General features: G+C 43.8%; 1 protein-coding gene across 1 annotated transcript in view; it reads left to right on the top strand.

Moving 5' to 3' along the window:
- The window catches only part of CNTNAP5 (contactin associated protein family member 5), a 472,567-nt gene extending 455,145 nt beyond the window's left edge, over positions 1–17,422 (top strand). The window contains exons 22-24 of the mRNA XM_054970095.1: positions 2,634–2,852; positions 15,743–15,814; positions 17,226–17,422. Of these exons, the coding sequence (XP_054826070.1) occupies positions 2,634–2,852; positions 15,743–15,814; positions 17,226–17,422 (488 nt within the window). The remainder of the gene's footprint in view (positions 1–2,633; positions 2,853–15,742; positions 15,815–17,225) is intronic.
- Positions 17,423–27,399: the final 9,977 nt, after the last annotated feature.

Genomic DNA, 27,399 nt, shown 5'->3' with positions numbered 1-27,399 from the left:
CCCTTCTCCTTAATCCTAAAATACGTTGTAGTTGATCCATCAGCATTAATTCTTGAAAATAGCAGGCAGAGATAAAAGGGCAGTTGCGACCCTTAAAGTTGGTATAAAACTTAGAAATATAGTTGGCTCTTATATGAGAAACTAGAAGACAACAGCAAAAGAATATGCAGCCCTGTTTACTGATCCATTATTTGTCCAATCCTACATACACATGTCTCTTTTCATGTTCCTGACCTTTAATATTTAACCCAGATATTAAAGGGTTAAATATTTAACCCTTTAATATTTAATCCAAATGTTAAATATTAACATTAACTGAAGGCCAGGAAGCCTTCAGACTTTAAGAACTGATATATCAAAAGTAGAGGTGACAAAGTGACCAAGGTGAGAAGCATGTGCCCCAAATTTGATAAAATGTTTCAGAAACTTGATAATACATGGCCTCTAAGGTACAAATTGCAGCTGGGATGTACAGTGATTAGAAAGGGCAATAGGTCAGCAAGTTTGTGAATGATTAATAAGAAAGGGCTGCATATGATTAATGCTTCCCAGAACCCCAAGGTGCAATAGCTAATGAACCAGCTGACATCTCTGTGCCATTGCTATTATCTCATAGGGCACCATGCTGCCGGAGGTACTGGACTGGAATTAATATGTAAAATTTAGCCCCCTAAAAACTTGTGGTTATTAAACTTCCAGTAACCAGTTATTGCAAAAGGAAAGGTCATTAGCTTTGGAATCCTAGTGATAATTGCATTATCTTCATCTTGGGTATCATCTTCATTACGGGACTTCTGCAACCAGCAGTTGTAAATATCCTCTTGCACCTGGGAATTATCTTCTTCAGGTAATTTCAGCCAGCCTTTTAATTCCCTACATTTGTCATGCATTGCTGTACTATATTTGACACTACAAAAGGAACAGTATCACACTTCCTCCCATTATATCTGAATGTACTATATATATCTAAAATGTTCCTACAACATCCCACAAGAGTGCCTTAAACAAGCTAGAAAACAGAAAGCTGTACCACTCCGTAACTGACAGAAACAAAAATTATCTAAAGATGCTGTAGAATATTAGTTTTATGTTGAAAAAATTGAGCTTTTTCAAACATATTTGCCTTTTTCAACTCTGTTAAGGAAATGTAGGCCCCCCCTTACTTTCTGTCTTAAATTACAGCCTTAATACAAGTCAGAGACTTGACAATAATACAGGGACAAACTTGTGACTCAGTGAAGAAGTGTTGCCGTTATCAGTAGAAGGACATAAAGAGCAATCAATGAAAAACCTGTTCTTATTTCAAGGATCTGCAGAAGCCAAGAAGAACCCAAATCTCGGGTGCATGAGGTGACATGCAGTTTAGCAAGCTCTAATATGTTGAGGGCACATTCAGATGCACTTAAGGGACTGAGAACGTTTCAGTTACACTTTTCAATGTTCATTTTTTACATATTTATCCAAGAACACAGTCTGACTACCATGTTACCCTGTGCAAAACTGGCCTCTTGTCAGGAATATTAGGGTTGTTTTGAAATGTCCATTTCCCACATAACATATTCTATCAAGCATGTTTATGGGTAGAAAAGTATATAGTCATATATCTGTTCTTCCAGTCATCAATGCCCTTCCTTCTATGGACATTTGTTACATGTGCTGTCTATACTTTGTTTTAATCAGTGTGAAATTCTCTGGGAGACATGAAAGGGAATGGCACAGAGTTTACCTTTTGGAAGGGGGGATGGGATTGGGCCCATCTGCTCAAACCTGCTTGTCAGTGAAGATCATCTTCTGAACCCTTTCTTAGTAAGCTCCCGTTTTCTGAAGTTAGGCCAGTGGCCTCTTCTGAAATGGTACTTTGACTGAGGAACTCTGTACAGTAGATGTTCACCTGGCAGTTTCTCTGTTATCTTTTTAGCATCAGGCAAAATCAGCTGTGTACTTAAGTGGGGGTAGGTTCTTCTCTTGAACTGATTATTTCTGTCCTACATAACTGATTCTATTCATTTTTTTCTATTCTATTATCCTGAGTGCCAGCTAGTTGTTAATTAGATTGATTTTATTTATATTTGTAAAATAAATATATAATTGTTATTATTTTATACATTATATTATTTTTGGTCAAGCATTTTGGATATGTTTTTTTTAAAAAAAGCATAAATATGCTTAAATAAATTAATCATATAATTTTAGTTAACTGGATTATTAAGTAAATAAGGGCTCTAGACAGAGGAAACATGATTTATATGTGATGGCTTGGGTCAGATGCTAGAAATGTATCCCTAAACCTATCCTTGGTTTGACTTTGACTATGAATATAACACTTTTGAAAGATTATCAAAGTGCTACAACAAATCTATGTGGTAGACCACTGTTATTTTTATTTTACATCTGGGAAAATAAGAGGAGAGAGAGAGAGAGCATTTACTCAAGGTCAGACAATGCATTTGTTCAACCTGAAAGTTCCAAATCCAAATCATTGTTCTATTAGTTCCATACTTATATTAAAGAAAATCTAATGCAATTAGAAGTTTATGCCAGTGATAGATGTTTGAGTAAATGAATGAATGAAAACTGATTTCCAATTCAAAAATACAAATTAAAACAGCTTCCATTTGCTTGGTGTTTTACAGATAGTCAGGGACTAGACCCAGAAGTTTCCAAGGCAAACACCTTTGGATTTGTTGGATGCATGTCCTCTGTCCAGTATAATCACATAGCTCCTCTGAAAGCTGCTTTGCGACACCCGAGTATAGCACCAGTGGCAGTCCTGGGTTCCTTGACAGAATCTAACTGTAGGTCTTCAGTTGAAGTTGATGTGAATACAGCAACTACAATATACTCTTCATCAGGTATGTTTAGTTAGTTTTACTGACGGTTTGTGTGATAAGATCTCAGTTTGATTGTTCTGTTTTTGTGTTAGATAATTGAGCTGCGACAAGAAAAGACAAACTTCTTAGAATATCTATTATTCCTTTGCTAATGTTACCCACATGCAGGGATAAATAAAATCAAAGCATCCAACTAAGTGAAAAAAGAAGTTGCTAGTTCGAGTTATGTTTGTGGTATCAGTGAATCAGTGTCAGGTAACTTTTGGTGGGAAGCAGGGCCTGCAAATTTTCCCATACTTGGGGATTCTTTTGAAGGGTCTTGCATTGCAGGGACAAGCCCATTTGGGGGGCTGTCAGGGCATGCTCGCTCACATGTGGCAGAGACCCATGCAGAGGTTTGTGCCCATTTAGAACCCCATGTCTTATCACCCCACCAGCAGGCAGGTGATCATCAGCTGGGAGGGTGGGTCGGCCAATGCTTGGATCTATGCCCTGTGCTGAGCCAAGCTGTAAAGCAATACAGTTGTGGCCTTTTTATTTCCAACAAGTTGACACTGTATCTTGTTTGTCATCTTGCCCCTGTCCCCTCAGCCCCTTTGAAGCTGGACAGCAAACAATGGAGTTGCATGTAGCCAATGCAAACTGGACATGTGATGCTATTATTGAGGTTAAACTGATGCAGAATAAGGACATTTCCCCACCTTTGACATAGCTTCCTTCTCAATGATATCATCATACTGCCAAAGCTAGTCAGCTATATGATGTCTACACTGTTTCCAAGAAGGAAAGCCTGATGTGGAAAAAGATTGGCACCAATGCAGTAAACAGCTGGGATTACAAAGAGGTTTCCTCTGAGACTGCTGCATCCTGAGGGGAGGGAATTGCCATCCTCACTAGTACCCAGACATAGTTCTCTCTGTGTGCTTTTCCCCCTTTTGCAATAAATGGGATGCTAGGAAGGCACCTGATGCTGCCTGCCTATGCTAAGGAGGTATAAATAATTTCATCTGGTTTTTGAGCTGCTTGATTAATCCATGAAAAAAGAGTGAATTCTTGGCAAGGAGATGTTAGTGAAATGTGCCCCTCCCATGGTTCAGCTCACCCCTGTAATTAACTTTTTTTTTTTGCCCAGGCATAGCCAATTTGTTCTCTGATGTGTAAACAGCAGCACCATTCACTAATTCTGTCTTTAACCTCAGTAGTGGACTGACTGACTCAGTAGTAAACTGACCTCACTGAAAACAGCTAGTATTTTTGTGTGCATGCGTATTTTGCACTCTAATCGCCTCTTATCCTCTCTGGATTTAAAGAGAGTTGAATTACTTGCTGATGAAGATCCCAGCAGTTCATTCTTGCCTGCAATCATTAAGTAGCCCTTTGGGAATCTTAAGTGTTTTGCATGTTAGGAAGGAGAACACAACATGAAACTAGGATTCCTCTTACCATAGGCTGGAGACACAAAAGTTGCTTCTTTCAAGAAACATCTTGCAAAATTTCCATTAATGGGAATTATATTCTTTTAATGAGCTGCATCTGGAAGACTTTTCCAGTGGATTGCCCCTAATCACCAACAGTGAAAGAATATTAAATAGATAAAACCTGTCTTAGCTCACCCAAAAGTGAATGCTGTAGCTAAAAGTAACCACCCTTATTGCAGTCTTTGGTTATCTTGCTCCTCATGTCATGACAAATAAGGTATCCTACTTGTTTTTATTCCACCTGGATTTGCATTAGATCCCCACTTCACTGTGCTTTGTACCAGAGACATTTCAGCAGAAAAATAATGATTTTAATGAAAAAAAAATGATCCCACTGCATGGGATGAATGCGTTCCCATGTCTTACTCTTTTTGGTGGCTGAATTATGTTCTCTTCCCATGCCTCACCAAGGAATCACTTCTGGTTAATATAGACTGATAGCTTTGTAACCATGTGCGTAAATAAAATATAATTCTCTCTCTCTCTCTCTCTCTTTCTAATGGTGCCATCCTAAGCAGAACTACTTCAGTCTATTCTCATTGCTTTCAATAGGCTTAAACTAGTCTAACTCTGCCTAAGATGGCACTGACCATATTTCTCTAATATGCTCATACACATACCTTTTCCACATAGAAATATACATATCAATTTCTTTCACACACACTTATCTGTCACTATTTGTCAAAACCTGTTCTTGCTCGTAGATCAAATCAATTCTATTTTAGGTGGGTATATAAGAATAGCACATTCCAACATTACAATTCATGGTTGTGCTGTTTTCCAAATAGATAACTACATTTTAAAAATATTTTTGTCCAACTCTTTGAAAACATTGGCAATTTCAGCACCTGCCTACTAATTGCAGGCCATTAAGCTCATAATTAACACTCACCATTAAATATTCCCTCCCCTCCATACTGCCTGTCAGCCAGTTGAGAGCCTTTTAATGGCCGATGTAACTTTTAAACATTTCATCATTTTTTTATTATTTTATTGGCAGGCGAGGCAGCAAAAGTAACCATGTTTACCATAATAATTTGAGTCTGCCATCTCCTCTCTGCAGCTGGACAATTTTCTGGTTCAGCATTTTTTTAAAAGATATGATACCAAATTTTGCAACCCTGCTGTTTCAACTAGAAAATTCACTTTCCCCTGTGCAAAATCTTTGAGTCTGTATTTTTGCATCACTTTCTTTCTTCACATTTATGTGTTTTTAAAATATTCTTGCATCAATCAAATGTAAATTGTGTATCATTGTAAGAAAAATTCCATTTAAAATTAATCACATATAGCAGCAAGAAATATGGACATTAAACAGTTTACAATGACCATACACAGAATCAGAAAGGCAACCCTAATTTTCATATAATCTTGGTTACTTAGGGTTGCCAGGCATAAGGCTGGCAATCCCAGGAAGTTTGAGGGTGGGACATGGGAAGTGTTATGTGACATGATAACACCACTCCTAGGTGAAGTCCTAGAAATCACATCACCATGTTGAGCAACTTCTAAGAATTCCCACAATCTTTATGGTAAATATCATAAAGATGAAGGAATTCCTAGATTGTCATTCAGTGCAATTTTTATCCAGAACTATTGTGACTGCATCATGCTACGCTATCACCCTGCCCATTTTTTCTCCTGCTGAATCATTGAGCAGCAGCAGAAAACAAGAGCACCAAGGTGAACAATGTTACCTCGGATGGTTACCTCAGATCTTTGAAATTTCTATTCCAGCAAAAGTCAGCTACAATTGAAATATAGGGCCAGTCCTAATTTTAGGCAAAACAGGCTGCTAAAATTAAAATCTAAGATAGATTTTGAGATTCTAGAAGCATAGATGTGGAGATTCTCTATTGACACTACATAAATAAAAAGATTTTAATTCCAGAAGGCTAGAATATAAATTAGGTGAAAGCTCGACATTTTTATTCACTAGTGCAAGGGCAAACATGTTTATCTCAGCACTGCTAGTCTGCCATTATTAAAGTGAAATACTTCTTACTGGCATTTGAGCAGGTCCTGAAATATCAGGGGTACTCAGTCCTCTACGATAACCTTTAGTATAATTTGTCTTTGCACTATGATCTCAAGGGCTATATCTGTTTAAAAATTGAGGACTTAAGTCTTATGTAAGTCAGTTGTTTTCTTTGACTGCAGAATTTAGGAGACCCTACTGGGGAAGTTTCTGCTGTCAGTTGCCCTCTGTTTCTCTGCAGCAAACACCTCTGTGTTCTTCCCCAATCTGTTTTTTTTTTAATTCAGCAATTCATAAGTCTAAGGAATGTTGAGCTGAATTCTGAAGCACATACAAAAATTTAAAATTATCAGACCCAATAGTCTGCCTTTTGTTTTTTTACACAAATTCATCAAAATGTAATAGTTTTTTTTTTTCTTGCTGATACTCCATTACAAATGCTGAAATTGGTGTTTGCCCCTCAAAATGCGTATTGCCTTTCAGAATCCTAATGGCTTCTTTTGGGATAAGAAATTAAGAATCACATGGCATATACACTCAACTTTTCATATTTCCCAGGGACGGACCCAATTTTCATATAGTTATCACCAGTAAATTTATGATGCTTGCCTTGGGGGAAAATTTGGGGTCATTTTACTTTCTACAGTTGTCATTCTATTTTCACTTGCATTTTGCCACGTTATCCAGAAGTTAAATTCTTTGAGCTCATCCATCTTGTGGAATGGCCTGCCTGAAGAGGTCAGAAAAGCTCCCACTCTCTTGGCTTTTTGTGAAACTGAATTATTCAGGAGGGCTATTAACTCAGGTAATAGGCATGTGCTGTAAGAAATGGCTCAAAGAGATGTTCTGGTAAAGGAACATAGACTTTAGATTATACTACCAGGTACTGTCTGTGGTGTAGATATGCTCCTACTGAGAGTTGTCACATCATTTAATAAGTCATGTCAGATTATTTTAACAGGGCATAAAGAATGTCTCAGTTTTTTTAAAAAAATCCAACATTGTACAATTCATAGACTATATGAACGAAATATTAAGCTTGCAGAGACAAAACTGATTTTCCCTTGTTTAAAACAAGATCAACTATACCCCAAGATTGAACAAATTTAAAGAATATGAAATACAGAAACTATCACAGAAGTACATGAATACATAGCTGGACGAATGAGGATATTGACATCTTAGCATATTTTGAAGCATATTTCAATCCTATTATGTTCACTATTTCTATGTAATTCATTCTATCAATGTAGGAAATTCAAGTCTGAGTTTAAAACCTCAGGCTCTGGATTTCAAAGGCGTGTACACAGATCAGCTAGTGCTTTTTCATCTCTCTGCAGAACCCTTTTACAATGGAGCTGGGGAAAGTATACATTACAAAGGAGAATGTATATGTATGGTTAACATCTCACATCTCCTGATTCTCTGCAAATCAAGTGGGGAATACAACAAGACTCAAAGAAGAAATTCTCATCCCAAGCATTGTGTTTGAATGTGTTGATTTGAAATGAATTTCATCAACCCTTTCTGTCCGGGGTCTGGGTCCCAGCCCCCAGACTTGGTAGGAGGGAACAGCAGGTCAGCCGGGCTGATGGGCAAACAGAGGGGGCAGCCAGCAGACAGCAGGTCAACTGGTCAGCCAGCTGACAGCAGGTCAACCGGTCTGACTGGCAGGCAGAGGGGGCAGCTGGGGGACATCAGGTCAACCCCTCCCACAGGCAAATGGAGCCAGAACCTGCCGGTGCCAGGGGCAAGGAGCAAAAGCCCAGGGCCTCAGGAGGCAGGGGGAGACAGAGAGAGGCCAGCGAGTCCCACTCCCCTAGGGAGGGGAAGGGGGCTAGGCAAGGCGGAAGGGGGCAAGGGCAGAGGGATTGGGAGCCCAGCAGTCACCCACCCAAAGACCTTACCTGAGGAGGAGAAGCAGCAGCAGCCCCAACAACCCAAAGCCATGCCCCAGCTAGAAAATAGTAGCCTGGCCCAGGAGTTGCCAAAAGCCAAGCCACTCCAGGTGGGGCTATTGGAGGCACTCTGCAGGAAGCCCTGGGCAACCAGCCAAGGAGCCGCAGCTGGACCCACCTTCAGCCATCAGCTCTGCCAGGGAGGCTGGGCTGCTAGCCAGGGGACTGCAGCTGGACATGCCTTCAGCAATCAGCCAAGGCAGGGAGGCTGGGCAGCCAGAGAACAAGGCACAGCTGGTGCTGGTCAGTAGGGGCCAGATCAGCTACCCCCGCTGCAACTGCTTGGTGCAGCCCAAGGCCAGGCTGGAAGAGGGGTGGGGCAGTAGAAGGAAGCCCTATAAAAGCTGGCTGGGAAGAGCCCTGTGGTGGTGGGTGTGAGTGAGGAGTGATGATGTGGAGTGAGAGCAGTAAGATGCAAGGGTGGAGGTTTGGAGGAGAGTTCTGGAAGGAGGAGATGAAGGAGGACGCAGAGGGTAAGCAGGCCAGGTTGAGCAGGCCAGCGAGTGGACTGAGAGGGAGTCTGGGTGAGGTATACCGCCCCTCCTTCCACAGAGCAGGGTCCTGCAGAATCCCTGGCCCCCCTGTGACGTCAGGAGCAGACCGCCCAGTGCCACGCCCAGCGGCAGCGGCGGCAAGCCCTGACAAGTTGGTGGCCCGTACGGGGAGAGACGTTCCAACGCAGGCACCAGTCAAGGGGCGGCCTCCCAAGGCCGCCGCCCCAGCGGAGCTTGGACCGTGGCTGGAGGAACGCCAGGATAGGATGTGGGGAAAGCTGGAGGCAGCCTACCCAGCCGCTCCAGTAGAACTAGCACAGACAGCGGAGCTGCAGAGGCAAGCCGGCGTGCTCACTGAGGCCTTGCCAAGGGTTTGCGCCCTCGTTTGGGAAAATAACCCACCGCCTGGCAAGCAGGTGCAGAGTCTATGTGCCACTGTGAAGATAGGCCGGCTGATCCTACAAGCCCTGTTGGACTCTGGGAGTGCAGTCTCAGCAATTCGGCCCCAGCTCCTCCCAGCTGCCACCCCAGTGTACCGCTGGATCCCAGTGACGGATGTGATGGGCCGCACCCAGCCGTACCCTACGGCCCTAATCACGATAGAGTACCTAGGGGTCCGCCACCAAATGGAAGTTGCCCAGTTAGCTCACCTACCCGTACCAATACTGCTGGGAAGAGATGCCCCAGGGTTCTTCAGGCTCCTCCAGCAGGCAGCGAAGAAATTGGGAAGAGACACCCCAGGGACTGCCGGGTCTCGGCTGAAGGCGGCAGGGGAAGTGACAGACCCACAAGTTGCCACCGCTCTGCAAGTGGAGGAGGCCAACGACCCGGGAGAGGGTCCCTCCACCAGGCCAGGGGCAGAACCACGGGCTGGAGGCCCAGCTGGAACCCTTGCAGACCGCCCATTCCGTGATGCCCAAGGGGCAGATGAGTCCTTGCAGCGCTTGCGAGAGACAGCCGCTCGTGAGGAGGAGCAAGTGCGGGATGAACGGAGGTCCCAACGGCTCCCTCGCATCGAGAAGCAAGGAGGGGTCTGGGTTCGCATAGCTCGTGCCCCAAATGGCCAGGGGGAGGTCCGCCAACTACTTGTGCCAGCAGCCTATCGGGCGGAAGTCCTCCGCACGGCCCATGAGCATGCTTGGGCCGGGCACCTCGGGCACCACAAGACCCTGAGGAAGGTTCTTGAGCAATTCTTCTGGCCCTCCGTGAATGCAGACGTGAAGGCCCACTGCCGCTCGTGTCCCACCTGCCAGCGGGTGGCAGCCCGCCGCCCGCCGAAGGCCCCCCTCTCCCCGCTGCCCGTCATGGAGACGCCCTTCCAACGCATCGCAATGGACTTCATCGGACCACTGCCACGCACACCCCGGGGCCATCGCTTTGCCCTGGTGATTGTGGACTATGCCACGCGGTTCCCCGAGGTCATCCCGCTGAAGACCATGCAGACCCCGGGGATGGTACGGGCCCTGTCCAAGTTTTTCGCGATGGTGGGGCTGCCAGATGAAATTTTGACGGATCGGGGGGGCCCGTTCCGTGCCACAGCCATGCGTCAGCTCTGCCGGAATTTGGGGATCCGGCAGGTGTTCACCTCGGCGTACCACCCTCAAACAGACGGGTTGGCAGAGCGGCTGAACCAGACCGTCAAGGAGGCTCTGAAGAAGATGACGCGGGACAAGCCTCACCAGTGGGACTTGTACATCGACCCGCTCATGTTCGCCCTCCGGGAGACCACGCAGGCCTCCACTGGCTTCAGCCCATTCAAGCTGCTATATGGGCGCAAGCCAAGGGGGATGCTCTCCCGGCTGACGGAACGCTGGGGGCCCCGGGCCAGCAGCCCCGCGCCCCCCATACAGGAGTACGTGAGCCGGCTCCGTGACCGGGTGCAACAGTCCCAAGCGGAGGCAAATCGCAGACTGACTCACACCCAGTCAAAGCAAAAGGCCGCCTATGACCGGGGTGCGCGGATGAGGACTTTCCAGGCCGGAGAGAAGGTCCTCGTGCACCACTCGGTGTTCCCAAGAGAGGAAGGGGACCCATGGAGGGGTCCCTACCAGATTCGAAGGGTGCTGGGCCCCACCACCTACGAAGTCCAGTGTGGGGTCGGCCGGCGTCGGCGGAAGACCCTGCATGTGAACCTCCTAAAGCAGTGGCACGAGCGCCCAAAAGAGGAGTGCGGCGTGGCTGAGGACCCGCTAGAGCTCCCTGACAGTGTGCTGCCTTGGACCACTGATGCCCCGGAGTTTGAGGAGCCCAAGGTGAACCCTCAGCTCAACCCAGCTCAGAGGGCCCAGCTACAAGACCTCTGGGCTCGGATTCCCGGGGTCTTCTCCCGCAGGCCGGGCAGCACGAGCCTGATCCAACATGCCATTCCAACGGACCCGGGGCAGACAGCCCGGGCTACCTGGCGCCCCATCCCCAGGAAGCGGTGGGAGGCAGTGGAGAAGGAGACCGACGAGATGCTCAGGCTTGGGGTAATCGAGCCCTCGCGAAGCGCTTGGAGGAGCCCGATAGTCTTGGTGCCCAAGCCGGATGGGACCACCCGATTCTGCATCGACTATCGCGAACTGAATAAGGTGGCCCAGTTCGATGCATACCCCATGCCCCGAGCAGATGTGTTGGTAGACCACCTAGGGTCCGCCCGCTACCTGTCGGCCCTAGACTTGACGAAGGGCTACTGGCAAGTGCCCGTGCGGCCAGCGGACCGGGAGAAGACAGCCTTTGCCACCCCACGAGGCCTCTTCCAGTTCAAGAAGATGCCGTTTGGTCTACACGGGGCAGCTGCCACGTTTCAGCGGCTGGTGGACCAAGTGCTGGGAGAGTGCCGGGCGTATGCAATGGCGTACATAGATGACATCATCATCTTCAGCCCGGACTGGCCCACCCACCTCCAACACTTGGAAGCTGTCATGAGGGCCCTCCAGCGAGCCGGACTACGGGATAACCCAAAGAAGAGCCACCTGGGGTTCCAGGAACTCCAGTACCTGGGCTTTGTGGTCGGGGGAGGCCGAGTTCGCCCACCACCAGACAAGGTGGCCTCAATAGCTGATGCCCCCCAGCCCCGGACCAAGAAGCAGGTCCGACATTTCCTGGGACTACTGGGGTATTACGGGCGGTTCATCCCCCACTTTGCCTCCCGAGCCGCCCCCCTGACAGACTGCTTAAAGAAGGGGCTGCCCAACCAAGTCCGGTGGACCCCAGCACTAGAAGCAGCTTTCAAGGACCTGCGGTCAGCCCTCTCTAATACCACAGCCCTGTGGAACCCGGACTTTGACCGACCCTTTACGCTGGCCACAGACGCTTCTGACACCGGCCTTGGGGCAGTCCTGACTCAGGAACGTGACGGAACCGACGTCCCCATCCTCTTCCTGAGTCGGAAGCTGCAGCCCGCAGAGAGGCGCTATGCAACAGTGGAGCGGGAGGCCCTAGCGGTCAAGTGGGCAGTGGGGGCCCTGCAATACTACCTGGCCAATAATCCCTTTGTCCTACTAACGGACCATGCGCCCCTGCAGTGGCTCCACCACATGAAGGCACACAACCCCCGTGTGCTGCGGTGGTACCTCTCCCTCCTCCCCTTCCGGTTCACCATCAAGTACCGCAAGGGGGCGCAGCATGTGGATGCGGACTTCATGTCCCGCATGTTTGAGTCTGACCCTGACCCCCACAACTCAAAGCTAAGCGGGGGGTGTGTGTCCGGGGTCTGGGTCCCAGCCCCCAGACTTGGTAGGAGGGAACAGCAGGTCAGCCGGGCTGATGGGCAAACAGAGGGGGCAGCCAGCAGACAGCAGGTCAACTGGTCAGCCAGCTGACAGCAGGTCAACCGGTCTGACTGGCAGGCAGAGGGGGCAGCTGGGGGACATCAGGTCAACCCCTCCCACAGGCAAATGGAGCCAGAACCTGCCGGTGCCAGGGGCAAGGAGCAAAAGCCCAGGGCCTCAGGAGGCAGGGGGAGACAGAGAGAGGCCAGCGAGTCCCACTCCCCTAGGGAGGGGAAGGGGGCTAGGCAAGGCGGAAGGGGGCAAGGGCAGAGGGATTGGGAGCCCAGCAGTCACCCACCCAAAGACCTTACCTGAGGAGGAGAAGCAGCAGCAGCCCCAACAACCCAAAGCCATGCCCCAGCTAGAAAATAGTAGCCTGGCCCAGGAGTTGCCAAAAGCCAAGCCACTCCAGGTGGGGCTATTGGAGGCACTCTGCAGGAAGCCCTGGGCAACCAGCCAAGGAGCCGCAGCTGGACCCACCTTCAGCCATCAGCTCTGCCAGGGAGGCTGGGCTGCTAGCCAGGGTACTGCAGCTGGACATGCCTTCAGCAATCAGCCAAGGCAGGGAGGCTGGGCAGCCAGAGAACAAGGCACAGCTGGTGCTGGTCAGTGGGGCCAGATCAGCTACCCCCGCTGCAACTGCTTGGTGCAGCCCAAGGCCAGGCTGGAAGAGGGGTGGGGCAGTAGAAGGAAGCCCTATAAAAGCTGGCTGGGAAGAGCCCTGTGGTGGTGGGTGTGAGTGAGGAGTGATGATGTGGAGTGAGAGCAGTAAGATGCAAGGGTGGAGGTTTGGAGGAGAGTTCTGGAAGGAGGAGATGAAGGAGGACGCAGAGGGTAAGCAGGCCAGGTTGAGCAGGCCAGCGAGTGGACTGAGAGGGAGTCTGGGTGAGGTATACCGCCCCTCCTTCCACAGAGCAGGGTCCTGCAGAATCCCTGGCCCCCCTGTGACGTCAGGAGCAGACCGCCCAGTGCCACGCCCAGCGGCAGCGGCGGCAAGCCCTGACACTTTCTGCCTGCTGGATACCTTATCCAGTAGTTTCTTATAAATGTAGTTTTAATGCATGCTACTGCCACAAAGATGCCCCACCAATTAAGTGAATAGCATTGCCCTATAAGAGAAGTCTAGATACATTCTGGAACTAGAGAACAACATACTAGTTTATTTTTATGAACAAGCAAATTGTTAATTCTGTTTTCCTCTCTCATAATTCTTTCCCCCGCATGGACAGAATTTGACTTTCAGGCCTGGATTGACAGTCACTTGGTAGCAAACAATAAAACGAACCCCATCTCAAATCTTTTGTTTCTCATCTCCCATTTCCCAGATTCAGAAATAGCTATACATGCCCCCAGTTCTGTCAGCATCTGTTTTATATTCTATAATACAATCATGTCAAAGAGGTTAAAGATGTACAATTTTACAAGCAATCAAAGGTTTTTTTGTCACAAACCAAACAGTCAAATAATCATATTCATGGCTAAGCCAACAGAATTCATTACATTGCAAGGCCATCTACAGCAAAGCTAAGTACTATTCAGCCATCAGTTTTCTAACATCCAACTACATGTTGGCAAAAAAGGGCATGCGGGGGGGGGGGGGGTCATATTGCTGCACTATTTCTCATTGCTTAAATTTCAGTTCTGTTAGCATTGTTATGGGTTTCAATCCATTTGAATAAATTCAGTTTATTGTACATATGTATTTTGGTGACACAATTTTTAAAAAATGACACCTCTTTTCTTAACTTTCCTGTTTGCTGCTATGTAATTGTTTTTTATGCCTTGTGTTACTTGCACACATTACAAAACAAAATCTGGATTTGATTGAATAGAAGTAGGACAAAATTATTATTATAGGCTGAGTGTTTGCTTTTGTTTACCCCCAAATTCAAATGTTTGCTGTGCTGAAGTAATATTTTTAGCATCTTTTAACATGGCTGTGTAAGTGCCAAGACTGGATAGAATATTTAAATTCTTGTGGGAATTACTAGGTGAGCCCCAAGAGATCCTTAACTGAATCCAAACTGCTCCAGTTAAGTTTAAAAGTAGTTGCAGCTCTCCCCCATCCCCCCCACACACACACTGGAGCAAGGCCATAGACCTTGCTTCGGTGGTAGGTTAGCCATTCCCCCTCTGCCATTTTATAATATAATAATAATAACAACAACATTCAATTTATATACCACCCTTCAGGAAAACTTAATGCCCACTCAGAGAGGTTTGCAAAGTGTGTTATTTTATCCTCACGGCGATCGCCCTGTGAGGTGGGTGGGGCTGAGAGAGCTCTGGAAGAGCTGTGACTGACTCAAGGTCATATATTCCTACTCAGCTGGCTTCGAGCAGAGGAGTGGGGAATCAAACTCAGTTCTCCAGCTCTTAACCACTACACCAAATTGGCTCTCAGTATTCTCAGTATTCCCACCACCACCAGGGCCGGTGTGCCCATTGAGGCCAGGTAGGCGGTGGACTCAGGGTGCGAGGGCACTGGAGGGGCACTGGAGGGAGTGTCAGGGTGGAGGTGCGCACCGCAGAGCTGGCGTGGCTGGGCCTCAGCCAGCATACCTATAAGTCTTGATGCATGGTGCCAATGCATGGAAGAGATGCTAAACCACTTCCACTCAGGCTAATTGTGTGCTAAAAATCATTTCAACAGTGCAGCAACTTCTAAGGGTCTAGAAGGGTATAACAATGCTTTGCATTACACTATGGCACTTTGCATTAGGAACAGTGCTTTGCATTAGGAACTATATTTTCCTAATAAACAGAAAAGCAGCTAGCTTGAGGAGAGATTTTTCAACACATTTTCCTATTCTACACTGAAGCAGACCATTGGGCTATCAAGGTGAGTACTATAGATGCTTAGGATTGAACCTGGGATTTTCTGCATGGAAAAAAGATGCATTTTGAATGGGGATGAATGGCCCAAGGAAATGTGGCTAAGTAGGCTTTCCTCGCTGCTGCCAATACTCTTCTTAGAACTGCAGCCTTCTGGTTTTTGTGTGGTTTTTTTTTTTTTTGGCTTAATAAAAGTCAAAACAAAATGACTGTGTACAACTCTTTGTGGGATGCCATTGTGAGAGCCAGGAAGAAAACCCAAGAAGAGCACTCCACAAGTAAGGATTCCATTGGCTATTTCCATGTATCCAGTTCTCTGGTTCCAAGAAAGTATTTTGACACTTATTTACAGGAGAAAAAATGCTTACAAGAACACAAAATGCAAGTTAATCTGTTGTGTCCTTAATGAATTGCAGATCCATTTGGGAAAGCAGATGAGAGAGAGCCACTTACAAATGCTGTCAGGAGTGATTCAGCTGTCATTGGAGGTAATCTCTCTCTCTCTCTCTCTCTCTCTCTCTCTCTCTCTCTCTCTCTCTCTCTCTCTCTCTCCTCACTCACTCACTCACTCACTCACTCACTCACTCACACACACACACACACAAAGCTGAGCAAGCAAACTTTTTCTCTACCATGGCTTATCAGTAGTGACTCTCATGTTCTGGTGATTCTCTCTTCCTTCCTTAATGTCTACATTTTGTGTACTTATTCTAGATTTTGTTTGCCTGTTTATTGCTACTACATGGTCTCTTCAATATAAGTTTCAAGTAGGTGCCAGTGAATTCTCAGATTTCAAGCTATATTTAAGCTATATGTTTCAGTAGTTTTCATCAATCCTCAGTTCTCACCATATATTCCTACTCATCTATGAGTTATTCTGTACATTCACACATGTAGGTTTGGGGCTGCTTATCACAGTACCAGCATAGTGCTATACAGAAGGAACAACAAAATTGAAACTGATACACTGATGGGTGCTTAAGGCCGTTATAGCAAGTTCACTGAAAAATCAGTTTAGTGCATCAGCAAAAGATGCAAATTCAGTATTCCAATTTATTAGCAATGAATTGATAATAGGAGAAGTGTGATTATAGAAAACTGTGGTTTAACTACAGTTAAAATACTGTTTCAGTCCTCTCACACAAGAAGATAGCTTACAGGTCTAGCCACTTGACAAAAAGTACCATGAATTTCATGAAGATGCATCGATTTAGTCTCAATCCACCACCATCTCAAAGCACTATTTATTCCTAAAGTCATCAAACCTTATGACCCATTAGCCTTCCTAATTAAAAAACATGAATTAGAATACCTAAGAAGGGAGTAATGAAATGAGCACCATATCTATTCAATTTGACCCTCCCAGCCCAATAGATTAAGGACCCATTTGTGACTAAATGAACTAGAAGCAACTATTCAGAGTGAGACCAAACATGGATGATTTAAATCTCTAAACTATTTATACTTGCAAGCCAAAAATGCTTGGCAGCTTCAGTTACTACCTCTGTGAGCCCAAATGCATTAAAAATGGTGTCCCACCATCCTAAAAGAAATATGATAACCAGAGACATCTATTTAGGCCTCTTCTTTCTAGCAGAGGAGGTGGTTTAGTAACATAGCAGTGATATCCTGCACACTCACTGTGGCCAAGTGACAGCACCATCTGCTGAAATAATGCCAGTCCTGGGAAGGATACAACCAAAATGTGGCTAGCTCTCTAATGAGACCAGGCAGAAAGAACAGGCACAGCCAATTTTGACTACTGAAATACTTGTGGATGTAGACAAAGGCTCTAATGTGGCAGTCTTCATGGACTTATACAGATCTGCTCCTGAGTAGTCAGACCATAGCCCCTCCATCCTTCCCTTTGTGTTCTTATTGCTTTTTCCTCTTTTCCAGGAGTTATAGCAGTTGTGATCTTCATTATCTTTTGCATTGTGGCAATTATGAGCAGATTTCTTTACCAGCACAAGCAGACACATCGGAGCAGCCAGACAAAAGAAAAGGAATACCCCGAGCACCTTGATAGTTCATTTAAGACTGATGTTGACTTGCAGAACACCGTGAGCGAGTGCAAACGAGAATACTTCATCTGATGGACCCCAGAGCTCCTTGTTACATTTTAGTATTTCTTTGATTATTATTATTATTATGGTGATTGTTTTTTTGCCCATCCATTTCCTGGGAATTTCTCTGCCCCTTTGGAAAGAACTAGCTTTGCACAGAAGAGAATGGCAGCAATACAGTGCCTCATGCTCTTCGCCAAGCCCCACCACAGTTAATGCCTAACAGCTCAAGCAACTGTGTGTCCTGCCTAAGTTCCACATAACATGCATGGTTGATGGTTCCTTTCTGGATTTTGTCAACATTGCTTTTTGGATCCATTTACTTCAATATTTCATGTCGGACCTGAGCGATATATACTAGAGGTAAATTGTGCAAACTAACTATGTAGCATCACAGCTATTGCAACAAGGTAGTGGAAAAGAATAAGACCAAATTATCTCATTTTGTTTATTATGTGTTTAAAAGGAGCCAAATTCTCCTTATTTTGCAAATCAGCATAATACTTTTGTTTCATATTGGTGGTGCTGTGTTGATTTTGAGAGTTGAATATCTGGAATGACATTTCCCTCTCATTCATTGATACCCTCTCTCCTTTTCTTCCCTGTTCTCCTTTTGCTGTAACTTTTAGACTTCAGGAACCCTCACTTTAAAATGTACTGAACCTGACCAACAAACAGTAACAACACGTTTCCATTACAATACTCATCTTGCAAGGTTGGTTAATGAAGCAAGGAAAGCAGCACAGTGAGTTTCCTTGATTTAAGTTGTTAGGGCACTCTGTAGTCCCACCTTGAAGAAAAAATTGCAATGGCACCTTCACATATTGGGGAGCAAGATTTCCAAAATTTGTAAGATCAAGTGTCAAATCCAACGTAAAATGTACAAGTTAAATTCTAGTATGACATAACAGAATCTTAAACATCTGAAAAATTATATGGAAGAAGACATGGTTTTCCTGATCATGTCATTATGGAAAATGTCCCGCCCCCCCCTATAAATAACACAATAGTTTATGTAAAAAATGAAACCACAGGGACATCTGTTCCTCTCTAAGCATGTCAGGTCGGGATCATGATTACTTTAAGCAGACTGAAGAATTAAGTCTGAGGCTGGGTTTTTGTTCTGTTTTTTACTTGCCTAATATTTGAAACAAAGAAAAATTGTATCATCAATATATCTAATTCTCAACATGGCCAATTCAGAGAATACTTAAATCTGGAGATTGGAGCAGTGGACAGAAAAGACAGATCATTCTACAAATGCGAAAAACACCCCAGGTTTGCAAAAAAATCTGAAATCTGAAGAATAATACATGGGAGTTTTTTAAAAAAACAGAAAATGATAAAAAGATTGTTGTAGATTTAAGAAATGGATGCCCTCAATGGCTGTTGCTAGGCAACCACAACAACTTTGCCATATTCTGTCAGTAAAACTCAGGGGGAGCTGTCAGTGGCACCATGACCTGGCCCAGTCACCAGCATCATGTAAGTGAGCCACAGTTTTCCCAGGTAGAGACTGAAAGAAGTAGAGAAATAGCGATGACATGTGGCCGGGGGTGGTGGGGGTGGTGGAGATAAAGGTAGGTTGGCAGATGAGTCAGAAGGAGAGAAGGATGCAGGAAAAGGGGAGAGCTATGGGGGCTTTCAGATAAAGAAAGATAATATATTGATGGAGGAGGAAATGAGATGACCCTCCTTCTTGCAAGGTGTGCCTTGAAATAGGGCTCTGTTTTAGAACCCAGTCAAATTTTATTTGAGTGCTCACAACACAGAGTAGGTACCTGTAACAAGGAACGTATGCTGTAGGAGTTCAGCATTTTAACCCAAGCACATCACTACACAGCAGTGTAGCACATCTTGCACAGCACTAAACCAAAGTACATCTTGTTCAGCACTAAAATCAGTGGGCTTAGACTAGAGTAATTCTGCATAGGATGCATGGTAAGTACCTGGCCTTGACTTAATGCAGGGATGAGCACTACACTACTTTCCTCCAATTATGTTTTACCTGAACAGGATTGCATTCTGGCACCTGAAGACTGCTTCCTTCTATCCTAGAAAAAGCTGTAAGGTGCCCCCTCTCCCTCTTAAAAAGCCCTTGGGATAAGATGGAACCAAACTGCTTTCAGTTATAGTGGGTAAAGTAAAGGGGAGCAAAGCTGAAGGGTAATTAAGATGCTATGGCTTTATGATGGCATTTTTCCTCAGCTATTTGATTAGGTACAGGCACTGAAGCTATGGCTAGACATCTTTTGTCTCTTCTGAAAGTGTTGGGAAGGGCTGGAGTTTATCTGAAATATCCAACACCATATAGCCAAGGAAGACCTGTTGTATTCCCTGTTATTATCAGTCCTTCAGGTATGAACTTTGTAGTACTTGGACCTTTTTCATGGAAGTTGCTTTTATTCAGTCCAAGGATAACCATTTCAGTACACAGGAAGAAAAAGAAGTTTACTATCCAGCTCTCAACTGCAGTTAGGCACTCAAGGATTGAAAAATTACTCACCCTCTATACTGTGGACAATTTCAGTGACACTGTGCAGACCATGGCTTCCCTTCATTTTCTTCAGCTAGTACACATCAATAAAGCAGCTGAACATTGACTGATTTTGTGCTCTTCAAGGATGGGAACTGGCAAGGCACAAAATTCTTTTCCTGGGTGGCCTAGCTCTGTGGAAAGAGCCTTCGTCAAACCATTTATTCTGTTAATGTCTCTATCCAACTGTTGGCGTGACTTAGTCCTAAAGATTGCCAGAGACTGATTGCTCTAAGCATTTTGCTCCCCTTCTCTAGATAATTGGTCTCCCACTACTCCTGTAGTTTGTCTCTCTTTCCTCTGCTTCTGTCTTTTGAGTTAACCATCAAAGACTGTTCTCAGAAGTAAAATATCTATTCCCCACTGATTGGAGACTCTTATTATATACTCCCTAAGTCAGGGGACAAATGAAACTTTAACTGATCCATTGCAGATGACAATGACAATATTGCTCCGTGTGGTTAAGTAGGTTACCAGCATTTTCTAAGATGAAGGGATGAAACTGAACTCATAGAAACATCTTTCAAGAAGGTCCAAGACTATCTGGTCCTTATTGTGCAGTCTTTACTACTCCCTGACAATCAACAACTATTACTCTTTCTTTTTGTATGGTACTGGATTATCAGAAACTTCCTTAACATGACCAGAATGGTTCTGGTGATACTCAGTAGCTCTACTTCTGCAATTTTAAATGGCCCCTTGTCCAAAAACATTTTGAACCAAAAGCTTTCTTCACAATAAAGTTTCTCTGCATTAAATTCTGAGTGATGGGCAAAAAACCAAAAAAAGATAAAGAGATACAAACAAATTCAGACATTAATGAGTCTTTTTCTGACTCAGGGCATCATATTTTTCCTCATTATTTTGACTGTACTTTGGCCGAGTCATCTTCTTTTATATGATTTCACTTACAGGAAGCCATTCATTCGTGACATGCTTAATTGCATTCTAAAAAGGGGGAGAACAGGGAAATGGAATTCACATTTTTATTCCAATAAGTTTTTCACCCTATAAATTATTGTGCTGTATTTTCCCTTACTCAACACAGCTGTTGAGTAGCAGAGCAAATCACCCCTTTGCTCTGCTACATATTCTCCCCCCCCCTCCTTGATATAAAAGTCAAGCTAAAGTGTAGCAAATCTAGCCTCAAGCAGATACTCTAATGGGATAAAAAGAGAGGGTCTGGGCAATAAAGCTGAACAGAATCTCTTCATTATTCAAGTAACTTAAAAGCCTGAACTACCTTCTGATGGGCGGGGGGGGGGCAGAATTTGATTCTACTAAGCTTTATCAATTAGAAGCATAGGTTTCTTATAAATAAAAAAGAACATTGTACATATTCTTTCTCACTCAAATCTATTTTTGTATATCCATCAAAAACTGTTCTCAGAAGTATGGTACAGTATGGTAATAAAAAGGGAAGGAAGCGGCTTACCCCAGACCATCCCAACAGGTTATGCTGCATAAGAAACAGGCATGTGAAATGGGCTGTAGTAAGGAAGGGAGTTAGGCAAGATAGAGTGGAAACGTTGGTTGGATCCACTCAAAGTTTTCTGATGTACAGGTGTTCTCGATATTTGTTCAGCACGTTTCTTTTTTCTTAAACAAAGTTTCCTTTATTGTTGCCAAAAAAAGTATGAACAATAGATATGGGCACAAATTGAAATACGAATCAAATTTCGTGTTGAATCGGGCTGATTCGTGTTTCGCGAAACGCATGTTTGAAGCTGCGGTTTTCACAAAATTCATGACTTTTTGGACTGATTCGTTTGATTCATGAATGATTTGTGATGTCAGACAGGCTGGCACCGATCCATTGATTCACTAGGCAACATAGGCCTGGAATGTCTGTCAACCTTTTGTTGCCATTGGAAACCCCAATCTTAGCCCACATAAACTTGATAGGCAGCTCTCCTTGCCAACTGGAGAGCTTCCATTCTGCCCTATACAGCGAGGAGCAGGGGGGTAAATCCCCTAGGCAACTGAAGAGATGGACCTTCTGTAGCCACGGGAACACCAATCTAATCCCTCCAAACCCTGTTAGGCAGGTCTATCTGCCAACCACAGACCTCCTGTTCTGCTCTATGTGAGTGTTTGTTATATAAGGCAAAGCTCTCTGCCTCATGCTTTTCAGTCCAAGTAGACAGAGGGAGAGGGAGGACCTGTTGCTGAGACTAGAGTGAGAGAAAGAGTGGAATTGAGCTTTTGGCTGCTGATGTTTAAAAAAGACTGAAAAGCCTCTTATTTTCAGCTCTTTGCCTTGCTAGGAAGATATTTGGGTGAGGGTGCTTTTTTCCCCTGCACCCTACCCCACCCTAGTCTCAGGCCTTTGCTTGGCTCTGGGGCCTAACTTGACTGAGGCCTCCCTATTTTTTCTTTGCTTGCCTTTGTTTCTTATTAGTTCTTTCTCTGCTCTTTTGAGGGCTCTCACTCTTGTTGTTTTCTTTGGTTTTATTTTGTGCACCTCTCCCACCTGGCCAGGTGTCTTTGTGGTGCTTTTGGGGCCATCCCCCCAAGCCCAGTCTCTCTGAGTATGAAGGGGGCTATTGAAGTGCCCTGAGCTCTGATGAATCACGAAATTAATTAATCGTATCATGAAACGGGACAATTTTGTGGAAGTTCATGTTTCGTGATTCGTGCAATGTGACAAAACATGAAACACTCATTTTGTTTTTTGTCCTTTATGTACTCATCTCTAATGAACAGTGGCTGAATTCAGACAAGTTTTTTCTTTTCCTAGAGAAAGCAGTATCACAAACAGGTAACTCACCCCATCACTTGCATTTTTCTACTATATCTGGTTTTTTGAACCTGCATAGCCTCTTTGATCAGAAAGGATGGTGGGATCAATGTGTGTATATACCATGGGAAACTATGCCTCTACCATCATACTTTCAGTTCTCTTTAAGGGAAAAAAATCCCTGATGTCCAGTTCCAGGCACTATCTGCTTGAGTTTTGGTACTGCTTTCTGTTGCCTTATAATTCCTGTCTGTGATGCTGTCCTGGCAATGTCTGCTTCCCAACACTGAAGATACAAGGGGGCAGGTCTCATATAACTGGAAAACCAAAGGGGACACGATCCTAAGAGACCCACGTTAATTATGCAACTTTTTATAAATTTTTAATTTTTTAAAGTGCAAGTGCAAAAAGTATAAACATAATTATCAAACAACCAATCCAAACCAAAGAATCTCATATATCTACTCCTTGTAGTACATAAGTACCCCCAACTGGTCAGTTTCTCAAAATGGATTAATGCCACAATATATCTAAGTCCAATCCAAACCAATGTTTGTCAATGCTTGTCAAAGATAAGTATCAAAATTAATAAAATGAGTCCATGTTATATATTCATTCCTTGTTCTTTCTTTTATAGGCAGAAGCCCATCGAGAAGAGTCAACAACAGGGTGCAGTGTTCCTGGAGACTTGGCAATGGTTGTGCCAGCCCTTACAACATCCCGTTTTGCATTGCTTCTTCATAAGCCAATTATTTAAACAGCCTGTAATATGTAAAAATTCATTGGATTAAACATACAATAAATATATAATAAATACAATAAATATTAAATACAAATATATGTCTGATCCTATTTACAGTACTCATGTATTCATGTATTTCACCTGTGGCTATTGTAAAATATGTTCATTGGCTGTCAATAGTAATACCATTAAAAATCCTAGAACAGGGATACCTCTGTGTGCTAAACATTTCTCCACCTGTGTGATATCCGGAGTTGTTTATATTATTAAATGTGTCTGTGGTCTCTTATATGTGGGTAGCACCTTGTGGCCCATCAGAATTAGAATTCAAGAACATCTATCCAAGATAAGAAATTGGGTCTATGATGCTCCACTAGTACAGCATTTTCATCAGCAGGAACGTGAGCTTAAATATTCTGTGTTACAAATTGTGGAAATTAACCAGCATGCTTCTTTACAAAAACTTTTACTGCAGATTGAAGTGCATTGGATTTTTAGACTTGGGTGCCTTGCCCATAGAGGCTTAAACCATGAAATAGATTTTATTGCCTTTTTGAAAATTTTGCTAGGTCCATTTAAGAAAGGTGGGATGGGTGTTGCTTTAAGCCTCCCTTGAGTTCAGTTGCTTAATTGGTTATATAACTGATGTTCAACCTCTGATTAAAAATGGAAATTGTTAGAAGTGACACCAATGTGTGTAATGAATTGACTTGGAATTAATACGTGAGTACTAAATAGGATCAGACATATATTTGTATTTAATATTTATTGTATTTATTATTTATTTATTGTATGTTTAGTCCAATGAATTTTTATATATTATAGGCTGTTTAAATTATTGGCTTATGAAGAAGCAATGCGAAACGGGATGTTGTAAGGGCTGGCACATCCGTTGCCAACTCTCCAGGAACACTGCATCCCATTGTTGACTCTTATTCGATGGGCTTCTGCCTAGAAAAGAAAGAAACAAGGAATGGATATGTAATATGGACTCATTTTAAGAACTTTGATACTTATTTTTGACAAGCACTGACAAGCATTAGTTTGGATTGGACTTAGATATATTGTGGCATTAATCCATTTTGAGAAACTCACCAGTTGGAGTACTTATGTACTAGAAGGAGTAGATATATAATATTCTTTGGTTTGTATTGGTTGTTAGATAATTATATTTACACTCTTTGCACCTGCACTTTAAAAAATTAAAAATCTATTTAACATTTGCATAATTAACTCGGGTCTCTTAGGACTTGTGCCTTCTTTGGTTTTCCAATGTCTGCTTCCCTCCACCATCCCCACACATTCAATTCTAATTTTGTAACTAAATTCTGAGACACTGATTCACCTCTAAGCATGTGCTCCTAGCCTTACCTAACAACTGGTTGACTTTGATAGGGATATTCATCTCCCTGCACATCAAAATGCATGACTGTTGACATCATTACAATCCAGAGCTTTGTAAGGCAGACAAGGATGCGCATCTACATCCACATCAGGTGTGTCGTAGGAAGCTATTTCTAGTATGCGGGGCTCTCATTGTGAATTGGGGCACAAGCATATATTTGTTTGTTTACATCTTTATTTCATTTATACTCCGCAGTTCTCCCCAATGGTGACACCAAGTGCCTTACATCATTTTCCTCACTTCCATTTTATCCTCATAACAACTCTCTGAGGTAATTGGTTAGGCTGAGAATGTGTGACTGGCTCCAGGTCACCCAGCAATGTTCCTTGTCAAAATGAGGGTTCAAACCTGGGTCTCCTGGATCCTCATCTGAGGCTTTAACCATTATATTACACTAGTTCTGAGTTTCATTCACAGAATTTGAAGTTTCTTATTACTAAGTTTGGGAGGTTCTTAGTGAAAAACTGTTTCCTTTCCTAGCCCTTTACAAATTACAGCACAATATTAGCCACAGAAGTTTGTAAATTAACAGGGAACCAGAACAAATGGGCCAGTCAGCCTGTTGATACAATCTTTAGATTTGTCAGTTGGCCTTTGAACTCATTTTCGTTTGCAAAATCTGAAAATCAGGTCACTCTCTAATCTGTTATATAGAAAGAGTGATACATGCTTGCAGATTTACAGATGGTAGGATTTGACTGGGTTTACTATGCTGCCCTTAATTTGCTCACTTCCAAGAGGTGTATTTTGTGCTGTTATTGATAGTCTTTTTTATATAGGAAAAACAGTCCAATATGCCACTCAGTTAAACAGAATTACTAGAATGTAAGCTTAATTAGCCACATTTAAATCAATTGAATTAACTCAGTATAAATCTTAGTGTCCCTAGTTTCACTTAGCTGGGTTATGGATTGAGTTGCCCATTTCATTAAAATACATTAAATTTCTTGTTTGCTACCTTGTATATATAATTTTTCTCTCTCACAATATTCTAACATAAGCAATAGAGTATGATGTGTGTAGTTAGCATGAGTTCTGACCCTCACATCATGGCAGTTGATCACTGGAAGAGTCTTCATGTGCCTGGGAACAGTTTGAAATCTGTTTCCGTTGCATACTTCACATGACACAGTCCCTTCATTTTCTACCTCAGCAGCACAAAGAAGACCATGTCTAGAGCCATTTGTGGATTTATTCCATTTATGTCCCTTTGAAGCAGAACTCCTCTGATTAAAAACAAACAAAAGTACAAGAAGAGAAAATAAGTAGGACCAAATTATTTAACAAAGTTTTGTTACTGATCAGAAGGACATCTTACAGTGAAATCCTATGCAGTTACTCCTTTCAAAGCCTATTGAAATCCATGCGTTTAGACTGCATTGTCAGGCTGCAAATTTACTACTGCTGATTTTCTCCCCAATCCCAAATTTACATTCTCTAATCCCATAAGGATAATTCATGGCTTCATCCTGTAGATATCCTTCTGGAGCAGGAAGCAATGCAGACAGGCCCCACATCATGGTATGCTTCTGAGGTCTTATCACATCAATTGAAAGCACAGATATGAACTTGTTAATCCAGGATAGGGTTGCCAGGTCCCCTTACCTTCTGGGTGGGGATAACCTGATACTTACTAGTTTGAACATCTTTGTGTGCGTGCATAGTGCATTGCACATTTCTGGTGCAGATGTGATGATGTCACTTATGGGAGTGATGCCATCATACTGGCTGCAGGAATGCTCCCATGCTTCACATTTGGGGCCCAAACTGGCCACAAACAAAGTGTGGCAGCATTCCCGCAAGCAGCATGATGGTGTCACTCCTGGAAGTGACATTATTGCACCCCGCCAGAAGTGCACCTGCTGCAGGCTTGCTCAGGAGGTATTTTGCCTCCCAGACTTGTTCCCCATGCCTCCCCTCACAAACCAGGTAAGTGGGGGAGGGGCAGAGGCTGGGAGAGGATTATCCACTGCCCCCACAGGAGGACTAGCAGACCTAATCCAGGATAGTTCTTGAGTGTGCATCCCCCTTGTTATGAATGTCTAGAGTGGGGCTGGATCCTATTAAGTTGCAAATGATTCTTTTCTGCTAGCATTTACTTCTGTGCACATACTTAGAACTAGGAGCTTTTCTAATATAACTAAACTGGAAAATGTGGTGTTAAAATCTTCTCTGTTATACCAGGGTTGTACAAGTAGTAATGGCCATCGTATCTCAAAAAGAATATTGCAGAGCTGGAAAATGATGACTGATTAAGGAACTGGAATACCTCTCCTCTGAGAAAGGCAGGAAATTTTAGAAACATAGAAACATAATGCTGGAAGAGACTCCAAGGGTCATCTAGTTTAATATGCTTCACAATGCAGTAAATTCACGGCTATCTCCCCCCTCACCTGCCCAAGTGACCCCTGCTCTATGACCAAAGGAAGACAAAAAAACTGGCCTGGAGGAAAATTCCTTCCTGATGCTAAAGTAGTGATTGGCATTGCCCTGGACATGTAAGAAAGAGTCACAACTCATCCCTTCATGCCCTCCTCTCCCCATTTGTGTACATTCATATTGAGTCATAGAATCATTGCTTCCA

The sequence above is a fragment of the Eublepharis macularius genome, chromosome 2, assembly GCF_028583425.1.
Source record: "Eublepharis macularius isolate TG4126 chromosome 2, MPM_Emac_v1.0, whole genome shotgun sequence".
NCBI lineage: Eukaryota > Metazoa > Chordata > Lepidosauria > Squamata > Eublepharidae > Eublepharis > Eublepharis macularius.
Note: the sequence above shows the minus strand (reverse complement) of the source record. Positions and strands in the feature narration are given on the sequence as shown.